The sequence below is a fragment of the Anabrus simplex genome, chromosome 1 (assembly GCF_040414725.1).
Source record: "Anabrus simplex isolate iqAnaSimp1 chromosome 1, ASM4041472v1, whole genome shotgun sequence".
Lineage (NCBI taxonomy): Eukaryota > Metazoa > Arthropoda > Insecta > Orthoptera > Tettigoniidae > Anabrus > Anabrus simplex.
The window spans coordinates 1075603587-1075615631 of record NC_090265.1 but is presented as its reverse complement, the minus strand read 5'-3'; the positions used below and the strand labels follow the sequence as shown (position 1 = coordinate 1075615631).

Sequence of the window (12045 nt, the reverse complement as noted above, 5' to 3'; positions counted from 1 at the left end):
ACTTCCTTAGCATCCGTTCCCCATACCACAAATAATCAGAAAATAATATTACCTTCATCTCTCTTTCACCAAATGCATCCTTTTACTCCATCACAATTTCCTTCATTACTATAATAAATGATAGTGGTGACAGCACGCTTCCCTGTCTTGGCTCAATAACATTCCTAAACCATTTTGTCTTTTGTCCTCCCCCAAGCTGGGTCTGGACACAGCTAAAACATTTGCCATGCACAGCATGTAGAATTTCCATTGTTTGTTTGCAAATTCCTTTTCTTACCATTGTTTTCCATACCTTTTCCCTAGGTGCACTATCATATGCCTTTACTATATCGAGAAATGTCATCACGAGATTAGTGCCATACTCCCAAAATCTCTCCATCAACTCTCATACTAAAGATGATGTCCACCGTTGATCTGCCATTTCTAATGCCATATTGCTCCTCTTCTAACTGTCCTTCCATCTTTCCTCTCAATCATCTTTCTATTATCCTTTCCATTATTTTTGCTCCTTCTTTCTGTAAATTGTATTTACACAAATCATTATTCAATCGGCTAAATAAGCAGTGCATCTAAATAAGGCATGCCAATCATAAGGGCTGTAAATTTTTGTCTCATGTTCCATAACAAGAAGTGATTCTTCATGTTGCTTCACTAATGACAACGAGCATGAAGCAATTGTCATCTATATACTGGCATGAAATGGCATGGACTGACATGTCTCCATCTCCTGTTATCTCAAAGTGTACAACTGCTTCATACATACACAGTTGAGTAACATAATTATGACCACCAGCTAATAATAAAAACCATGCTACCTGCAGTTCATCCCACAGTTGCTTGAAAGTGTATGATGTAAACACTGCAATTGAGGAGGTCCCACATATGCTCACTTGGGTTTAAGTCCAGAGAAGTACTTGCAAGTCTTTAATCGTGCACTTCCAAACACTATCTATCATTTCTAGTCGTGTGACATGTTGCATAGTCTTGCTAGAAGAGCCCATATACCCCAAGGAAGACATGTAGCAACCATCTGTTTGCTTCAGACTCCATATCCCACACAGTTTACTAAACTGTCATTTCAGACACACGTCTGGTGGCCCCTGGTTCATTGTGACAGTGAACTGGTCCACTGTAGCACGTCAGGCAGCTCTCACACACCTCTGTCGCCAACATTTATCTCTCACATCACTGGCATGCACTGCTCGGCAGTTTACACGTCACAAACTATGCTACTGAGTGAGTGGCTGTACGGTTTGGGTCACGTAGCTGTCAGCTTGAATTCAGGAGATAGTGGGTTGGAATCCCGCTCTCCACAGCCCTGAAGATGGTTTTCTGTGGTTTCCCCATTTTCACACCAGGCAAATGCTGAGGTTATACCTTAATTAAGGCCACAGTTGCTTTCTTCCCACTCATAGCCTTTATCTATCCCATCATCACCATCTGTGTCAGTGCAAAGTAAAGCAGATTGTAAAAAAACTATAAAAAATAAAACACGCTGTTTCAGAAGTACTGTCACCATTGACCCTAACATCGATAATCACCGAGCTTGATAGCTGCAGTCGCTTAAGTGCGGCCAGTATGCAGCATTCGGGAGATAGTAGGTTCGAACACAACTGTCGGCAGCCCTGAAAATGGTTTTTCGTGGTTTCCCATTTTCACACCAGGCAAATGCTGGGGCTGTACCTTAATTAAGGCCATGGCCGTTTCCTTCCCACTCCTAGCCCTCTCCTGTCCCATCGTCGCCATAAGACCTATCTGTGTCGGTGCGACATAAAGCAAAAAAAAGAAAAAGAAAAAAACCCATCGATAATCATTCCATTTTGCAACTCGGATGAATCGCCCTTTACCCATAATAGTAACAAGTTATATGTGTGCAAACAGCCAGCTGAAAACAAATACTGTACTTCATGAGCTATACACTACCGATGTCTAATGTAGGAGGTAGTCACAATAACGTGAGTCAGCTATGTAAGTACTGTATGTGCAACAGACTAAACTGTATAGTGGAAAGTTGAATGTGAGGTATGTTTAAAATCATCCCAAGACATATGCTACATTCTAGCCCAGCGATTTCCAACTGGGGTTCCACAATGCCATAAAATATTTTAAGAATAGTCATAAAACTTATCCATTGTCTTTCTGTACTGGAAGCTGTACACAAACTTTGCTGATGATTTGACATTCAGACTTGCTGCCATCGATGAAAAAAACGAGTTTCCTACAATTGCTCAGAAAGCTCCGATTCTCCACCTCTTATTCATGTCAACAAGCATTTTTGTGTTGAGAAACATTAAAACCAAACAATGAAATAGGCTTTTGTCTACCGAAGAAGAATTTTGTGCTTGCCTATTCTAGTGGCAGCCAAGAATAAAATTATTGGGCTCCACGAGACAAACCCAAATATCACATTGAGCTGTAAATGTTAGCAGAATTATGCATTTGAAGAATTGTTTACTTTTTTTTTTAACTGAGAGTGAAGCTTTACAAAATGCTTTCAGAGACAGTGCTAATCTTTATACACTGACTGACAGAGCAAATGCAACACCAAGGAGGAGTGGTTCGAAAGGGATGAAAGTTGGGGAAAAAACAGAGACGGCACGGACGAATAATTGATGTTTATTTCAAACCGATATGCAGGTTACACAATGCGCACGGCATCGACTCAGTAGGATGTAAGACCACCGCGAGCAGCGATGCACGCAGAAACACGTCGAGGTACAGAGTCAATAAGAGTGCGGATGGTGTCCTGAGGGATGGTTCTCCATTCTCTGTCAACCATTTGCCACAGTTGGTCGTCCGTACGAGGCTGGGGCAGAGTTTGCAAACGGCGTCCAATGAGATCCCACACGTGTTCGATTGGTGAGAGATCCGGAGAGTACGCTGGCCACGGAAGCATCTGTACACCTCGTAGAGCCTGTTGGGAGATGCGAGCAGTGTGTGGGCGGGCATTATCCTGCTGAAACAGAGCATTGGGCAGCCCCTGAAGGTACGGGAGTGCCACCGGCCGCAGCACATGCTGCACGTAGCGGTGGGCATTTAACGTGCCTTGAATACGCACTAGAGGTGACGTGGAATCATACGCAATAGCGCCCCAAACCATGATGCCGCGTTGTCTAGCGGTAGGGCGCTCCACAGTTACTGCCGGATTTGACCTTTCTCCACGCCGACGCCACACTCGTCTGCGGTGACTATCACTGACAGAACAGAAGCGTGACTCATCGGAGAACACGACGTTCCGCCATTCCCTCATCCAAGTCGCTCTAGCCCGGCACCATGCCAGGCGTGCACGTCTATGCTGTGGAGTCAATGGTAGTCTTCTGAGCGGACGCCGGGAGTGCAGGCCTCCTTCAACCAATCGACGGGAAATTGTTCTGGTCGATATTGGAACAGCCAGGGTGTCTTGCACATGCTGAAGAATGGCGGTTGACGTGGCGTGTGGGGCTGCCACCGCTTGGCGGCGGATGCGCCGATCCTCGCGTGCTGACGTCACTCGGGCTGCGCCTGGACCCCTCGCACGTGCCACATGTCCCTGCGCCAACCATCTTCGCCAAAGGCGCTGCACAGTGGACACATCCCTATGGGTATCGGCTGCGATTTGACGAAGCGACCAACCTGCCCTTCTAAGCCCGATCACCATACCCCTCGTAAAGTCGTCTGTCTGCTGGAAATGCCTCCGTTGATGGCGGCCTGGCATTCTTAGCTATACACGTGTCCTGTGGCACACGACAACACGTTTTACAATGACTGTCGGCTGAGAAATCACGGTACGAATTGGGCCATTCGCCAACGCCGTGTCCCATTTATCGTTCGCTACGTGCGCAGCACAGCGGCGCATTTCACATCATGAGCATACCTCAGTGACGTCAGTCTACCCTGCAATTGGCTTAAAGTTCTGACCACGCCTTCTTGGTGTTGCATTTGCTCTGTCAGTCAGTGTATATATATATATATATATATAAAATAACATGTCCTGACTGACAGATTCATCATCACCGAGCCAAAACTACTGGATATAACGAAACAAAATTTTGGGAATACATTTATATTACACTGTAGGTGTTCACTAAGAAGAATTTTTGGATATTTCGTCCCTAAGGGGATAAAAACAGGGGTAAATCTTTTAAATGAGTATATCTATATTTCAAAAACTTAACAGTTTAAAGACGTAAAAATTGGTATTTGGAAATCTCCTTTAAAAAGAAAGACATACATATTTTCTTGTTTTTGGAAAATCCACTTATGAAGATAAAAATAAGTGAAAAGGGGGTTGAATCCGTTTGATGAAAATACTTATATCTCAAAACTTGAAGATGTTACAGAGATAAAACTGGTACATGGAAACTCCTTTAAAAATAAACTGGACAAGGGGGTGAATTTTTATAAAGACTATAAAGAGTATAAATCTCCTGTAAAAGTTAAGAAACAAACATAAATTGTTTTGGGAAAATCCACTTAAGGGAAACTAAAAAAGGGGGTGAATTATTAAAATGAGCATAAGTTATCTACAGTATATCTCAAAACTTATCATGTTACAGATGTGAAAACTGGTATTTTAATATCTTTTAAAAATAAACAATTATTTTTTTGAAAAAACAGAAGTGGGGAGGTAAAAAGGACTGAAAAGGGGGGTGAACTCTTTTTAATACGATTCTGATATCTTAAAAACTGAAGGTATTACAGACATGAAAATTGGTATTTGGAGTTTCCTTTAAAAACAAAGAAATACATATTTTTTGTTTTTGGAAAATCCACTTCAGGGAGAGTGAAAGAATTGAAAACTTAGTTGAATTCTTTGTATGAGGATACTTATTTCTAACTAAAGATGTTACAGAGGTGAAAATTGGTATTTGAAATCTTTAAAAATAAAGAAAACACATTCTTGGGGAAAATCAACTTGGGGGAGGGGGGTGAAAAAGGAGTTGAATTCTTTTATGAGGATATATATATATCTCAACAAATGAAGATGTTACAGTCATGATATTTGATATTTGGTAGCCCCTTTATAAACAAAGAAACACATATGTTTTGTTTTCGGAAAATTCAGTTAAGGGGGGAGGGTGAAAGGAAGTTAAAAAATTGTTTTTTTAAAAATAGGGATGCTTATATCTCAAAAACTGAAGCTTACAGATTTGAAAATTGGTATTTAGAATCTCCTTTAAAAATAAAGAAACATGCATTTTCAGGGGGCTGGGGGGGGGGGGGGGGGAACAACGTACGTACGCGCGCGCGTGTGTGTGTGTGTGTGTGTGTGTGAAGGGGGGGGGGGATTAGTTGAATTCTTTGTATGAGGATACTTACATCTCCAAAACTAAACATTTTACAGATGTGAAAATTGGTATTTTGAATCTTCTTTAAAAATAAACACATCCTCTTTTGTTTTTGGAAAATCCAATTAATGGGGGGGGGGGGGGGTGAAGAGGAGTGAAAAAGGGGTTAATTTTTAAAAGACTATATCTACAGTATATTTCAGAACCATAACGTTACGGATGTCAGTGGCGGCTGGTGGTTTAAAAGTTCAGTGGTGCACAATTTTTACCAATGATATAATATGATTACAGGCTAATTTTCAAATCTAGATACATCAACAATACTTTTTTATTATTAAAAATAAAACAAACATTTTACATTTCTATTTTCAGGAATATTACTATAACGCATTAACATTTTTTCATTTAAAAACTCTTTTACCATACTGAAATGAAACACTTTGAGGTAGCCTAATTCCGGTGTTGCAAAAATATCCTTTTGTAATGTATCTGGTTTTGAAATTAAACGTCGCGTGGGCCTTCCTATTCGTTTCACCTCGGATTGTTCCTCGGCAGTCCGTTGCGGAAACGGCCTAGACATTAAAGACTGCACCAAATTCATGATCTGGCAACTGATAAAAACGCACAATAATAAAAACACACATGCTGACACGAATGTTTACACAATGAAATCAATAAGCTACTTAGCTTGTACGCACATAACAAAGCTCACGACTATACTGAAAGAAATGGCGGTGTTTATTATCAAATTTAGAGACATTAGTTATATATCCAGCCACGGCCGACTTGATGCTTCGCTCTAGCCAGGACGAATAGCTCTAGCTAGCTCCTTACAAAGCGCAGCGAGGGATCCAACCGGCCATGATCCAGCAGATGAACTTCCATCCGGTGTCGCTAGATGACACTCCTGTTCTAAAACAGAATCTCACATTGAGCAGCAACGGTCTCCAGCAACTTCGCTAGTAGTTGGTTACGTAGGAGCACGGCCGATTTGATGCGTCGCACTAGGTTGCTCCTTAGCGCAGCGAGGGATCCAGTCGGCTGTGGTAGGAGGAGCCAGGTTGATAAACCTCCATTTAAGCAATGTATAAGAAGCCACGCCTATCTTTTCCTCTCCCCGCGCATCCCTCTAGCAGCCTAAAAGCACACTTCTAGCGGCCCCGCGCACCCCTCGAGCAGCCCAAGTTTCATCCTACCTCAGGTTGACTTCCCGCTGCAAACTTTTCGGCTCCTGCAATGCAAACTTTTCGGCTCCTGCAATGAACACCTAAGAGTACTGGCTTGTAAAGTACCCTGTAGTCAATATTTGCTCTTTCAAGCTCTTGAAAGGTTTGTCTTGTTGAATGAAAATACAGTAGTTGAGTTATCCAAATGATAAAACTTTACCTAAAATAAACATAAAAATTTAATGGGGGTAGCGCAAACCTGCAACCTTATGGAGAAACCGCCCCTGACGGATGTGAAAATTGTAGGTCTATTTGGAATCTCCATTAAAAATAAAGAAACACATATTTTTTGTTTTTGGAAAATAGATTTTGGGGGGGGGATGAAAATAAATAAAGAAGGAGTTGAATTCTGTTTATGAGGATACATATATCTCAAAAACTGAAGATGTTACAGACGTGAAAACTGGTATTTGGAATCTCCCTGAAAAATAATGAAACATGTATTTTTTTGTTTTCGGAAAATCCACTTAAGGGGGTGACGAGAACTGAACAAACGGGTGAAATTTTAAAATAAGTACCAGTATATCTACAGTATATGTCAAAAATTTAACATGTTACAGACATGAAACTTAGTATCTGAAAGTCCTTTAAAAATACAGGAACATGTATATTTTTGTTTTAGGAAAAGGCACTTAACAGGTGGAGGATGCTTACAAACTGAAAATTTTACAGATGTGAAAATTGGTATTTGAAATCTCCTTTAAAAATAAATAAATAAACATACTTTTTTTTTTTTTTGGAAAATCCACTTAGGTGGGGGAAGGACTGATAAAGGGGTTGAATTCTTTTTATGGGGATACTTATATCTCAAAAAATGAACATGTTACAGACGTGGAAATGGGTACTTGGAATCTCCTTTAATATTTTTTTTTTTTTTTCCAACTTGAGAGAAGACTATTTCTTACATGTACAGTTCTATGTCGCATGGTCATTTTAGCCCCAAAAGGCAATATCACAAACGTGGTTTATATAGAGTTTCTGGGGTAAATGAAACTCAATTTTCGGGGAGTTTTTATACGTTAGGGATTTTCAGATAATGTCTTAGTACAGTACCAAGGAACGATTAATTGTATCAAATTACTAAATCCAAGCGAGCGAATCCACTGGTAATTGCAGGTATAAATATATTTGAAATGCTTTCATATAAATATAAAAATGCTGCTTCTGTTAATAACTGTTTTAAGCAGTAAAATTGTAAAAAGTGCCAGCCTTTCTATGAATAGCATTAAATAAATATTGTTCAAAAATGTTATTGAAATATACAAACTGCAATTTGGCTTGCCCACTGTACAACATTATTTTATAATTTTGTCTTAGGTTACAATGTGTGTCATATAGCCCGAGTTCCTCAAGGCTCCCCAAAACAAGGTTCGAAAACACTGCTCTAACTATTACATTTTGTATTCTTGAACTGCCGATACCACCAATGGTTGAAAATACTGAGGAAGAGATGTACGAAGCATTAATGAATGACTACTTTAAATGCATAAATTTTATTTCCACCTAACTTTCTACAAAAAACTGCCTGCCTGGTGGCCATGATCATTAAGGCATTAAGTCTATATGGTCTGACATTGTCATTAGCCGGTTCAAGTCCCACTGGTAAAAAAAAAGTCACCATCAGAATGAGGTGGTGGTACACAATTTATAATCACTAGATTGTGTGCCAAAATCCTGGTTTCAATTCCAAAAATCTCCACAGTGTTCATATGGAATGAGCCCATATAACGCTGTTGATGTGTTTTGTCTGTCAGATAGGAGTGTAAAGCTTTGAGCCTAACCCCTCGGTGTTATTCGGCAGGAGTAGGGTAGATGCCAACCCTCTCCCTATCTCATTATCATCATCCTATGTCCAGATGCGCAGGTCGCCGATGGGTGTTAAATAGGAAGATCTGCAACAGGCGAGCCAAACATGTCCTCAGACACTCCCAGCATTAAAAGCTATACGATGAGTAAATAAGTAAGTTAGTTCTACACAAACTAATATTATATTCTAGTTGATTTTCTATGCATATTCTGCATACTCTGAATTATTTATCCTGCTTTTGCCATTCACTTTTAGTCTCATCCTCTGCTTTGGTCTTCCAAACAACACAGATTTATAAATATACCTTCAATAGAACTTAACTAACTTTGTGGTTCAGACAGATGCGCATAAGCACTTGTGTAATGGAGCCTGCTGAAATTTGTGGACAGAAGGGCAAAGGATGGCAAGGTGGAGAAGAAGTTGATTGGTTGCCTAGGCAATGCTTTGCTTTCATGAGCACTCGAGTTGTCACCACTAAATGTCAGTAACACAAAGTAAGTTTAGTAGAACTACATGTATTATAGTATATTATATATAAACATTTTCCCTAGGTGAACATTTTTAAATACCTACCACAATCTATATTAAATTCAGCTAGTGTTCTTCATAAAATGCACTTTATAGTACATCATTAGTATTTTTCCGTAAGTATGTTATTTATTTATTTTACAATTTGTTCTACATCACACCGACACGAACAGGTCTTATGGCGACGACAAACATCTTAAAATCTATTGCAGAAACCTGTAAAATACTCTAAATATCAGTATGAAGAATTGTACATAAATATTTGAAATTCACTTGCCTTTCTTCATGCTGTTCGAAATAGGACTGCTGAAACCAATGTCTTGTTCAGGATATGACTGGAGAAGATCAGTTATCATTCTCGTACAATGGCCCTGTCTTCTGAACTGTTTACGAATATAAGCAGTATCCAGAGTTGCCATGCAATAAACCTGAAATGTCTCTTCAATTGTTGTCCCTATGAACAATACATAATGTGTAGAAAGAGAAGTGCTTAATAAAAAATAATAATAATCATAATCATAATATTAATAACAATGTAAGAAGTTATTGGCATGGTTCAATACACTTTGCCAACAATCAATCATCACTGATCTGTATTTAGGACAGTCGCCCAGGTGGCAGATTCCCTATTGAGTGCTTACCTAGTCTTTTCAATAATTTCAAAGCAGTTGGAAATTTATCAAACATCTCCCTTGGTAAATTATTTCAATCCCTAATTCCTTTTCCTATAAATGAGTATTTAATAATTTCTCTAAATAAATAATATTACACCGATACCTTTGTGATTTTTGTTAAATAAAGGAGGTCAAGAGAATGTACGGTATTTCAGTGGCACGATAGTTAACCGTCTAAGCACTGTTGGTGATTATTCTTGCACTTCATATTCAAATATACCACTGCTGTCATATAGCCTAGTAAAAAATAATTAGTCAGTTCCTATATTCCGATGTTTGTAGTTCAAGTCTCCGGAGAAGTCTCGAGAGAAGTTAATGAGAAACTGTTTGACATCTTCCACTGTACCTTGAATTTCAATCAATCGATCACCACTGATTTGAATTTACAGTGCTCGCCCAGGTGGCAGATTCTCTATCAGTTGTTTACTTAGTCTTTATTTAGGGCCGATGACCTTCGATGTTAGGCCCCTTAAAACAACAAGCAACAAGTCTTTACTTAAATGATTTCCAAAAATGATGGAAAATTATTGAAGATCTCCCTTGATAAAATTTTTCAAACCATAATTCTTCTACCTAAAAACAAATGCATGTATGTCCAACCCTTATTCCAGATGAATCTTGCAGCTGGAGCCAGGCTAACTTGCTCCTCCCAAGGCCTTACAATAAAACAGCGCACACCATCACAGTATACAAGTATTTGAATATTAAGAGCAACCTAGATGTTAACTATCTTGCCAGTAAAATATCATATATTCTCTTTGAACTCCTTTTTTTTAACAAAATTAACAAGGATAATGTATTATTTTTAAAGAAATTATCACCTTTGTGATAGGTGCAAACAGATCTTAAGGTACTTCATGAAATACCGTGTCTCGTACCTAGGCTTATATGAATATAATATAGGGGTCTCTCATATAAACTCAGACCGAACGCACTGTGTTTGTACTCTGCGCTACGGCAGCTGCAGTATAGGAGGCGCGCGCATAGTTCTTGACCTGCATGTGTTTACCCTGGCAAACATGAGTCACCAGTCTAAATCTCAGCTGTTAACATGGTGAGACAGTTATCATTACAACACCGTATTTTCAAATATAAAAGTTCTGGTTTCATCTTAATGGTCGTGTGAACAGTCATAATTCTCGCTACTGGTGAGCAGAAAATCCTAATGGCGTTCATTGGCGTTCATGAAGTCTCTCATTATGATAGGAAGATTGGTGTTTGATGTGCTGTTAGTGCAATAATTGGGCCTATTTTTTTTTTTCTTCGAGATGACAGTAAATGCAGAGAGGCACCCAGATGACATTTTGACACGGTTCTTCCATCAGTTAACATAAGAACAAGAAGAAGAAAGAAAAAGAAGAATTGTGGGGGTGGTTTCAACAAGATTCAGCCCCTGCTCATACAGCAGACGATTCCCTTCTTACAATCTCGGAAGTGTTTGCAGACAAGAGTGATCAGTGCTGGTCTATGTATTTCCCCCTCGTTCTCCAGATCTGGCAGTGTATGATTTTTACTTATGGAATAAACTGAAAGAAAAACTGTATCAAACAAATCCTCACACATTGGAGGAACTGAAAGAAAACATTACGAATGAAATCAGAAACATTACAGTGGCAGAAATCACTCGCGTCAGCCAGAATGTGGTCACCAGATATAATGCCTGTATAACCCAGAAGGATGACACTTCCAGCATCTTTTAAAAGGTAAGATTTCATATAAGATTGTATACACGTTTAAAGCTGCGCGCGATGTAAGTTCAGCTGAGGCAGCTGCTGTAGCGCATAGTACAAACACCATGCGTTCGGTCTGGGTTTATATGAGAGACCCTGTATAATCTTTTTACGTATTCTACCAACAAAACTACAAATATTTAAACAAAAAAGGAAAAATTGATTTTCTATTTTCCACACAGCAAAATCACAATAATATGCAGAGGAAGCATGAAATGGTAGAATCTGGCTGTAATTTTTATTCTTGCATAGTGGCTGGCACAAGTTTAGTCTATAAACACTGTTGTTGGTCTCTGCTACCCAAGTGCAGGCCTACTCATTCTCTCGTTGATAAGTCTCAACAATAACATCATTTATTTGGTGTTTTAAATAAATATTATGAGTAATTAATAAAAATATTGTGAGATTCTGGTTGGTGAGTGTAGTTTCTGCAATATATATTTACAATAAAATATAGCAGTGCAAAAAAGAAAAAAAAGTAACAAAAAGCAAGTAATAAATTTGTGAAAACCTTTCCTTCTCCCAGTGCAGGCCGTACAATTTATTCACTTTTGTAATGTTACTAGTGGAAAGTGATATACAACTAAATAGTAATTGAGACAGCAATTGTAAACAAGACAACTGTAACTAAATCTCCTAAAATAAACTTATTACATTTTATCCCAATCATTTATGGGGTCAGTGGAGCCACCCAGGCTCATGTGGCATTCAGGCGAGAGGTTTAAGGCTCGATGACCTTCCAGAAGCTATGTGATTTTTCAGATGAAAATCCCACTCCAAGATCTGCGAGCAATATCCAAATGATTGTAGAGA

At 39.1% G+C, this 12045-nt stretch overlaps 1 protein-coding gene across 1 annotated transcript in view; it reads right to left on the bottom strand.

The window, feature by feature from the left end:
- Positions 1 to 12045, bottom strand: part of LOC136858001 (protein FAM169B) — a 44098-nt gene that overhangs the window by 8891 nt on the left and 23162 nt on the right. The window contains exon 5 of the mRNA XM_067137183.2: positions 9106 to 9282. Coding sequence (XP_066993284.1) covers positions 9106 to 9282 — 177 coding nt within the window. The remainder of the gene's footprint in view (positions 1 to 9105; positions 9283 to 12045) is intronic.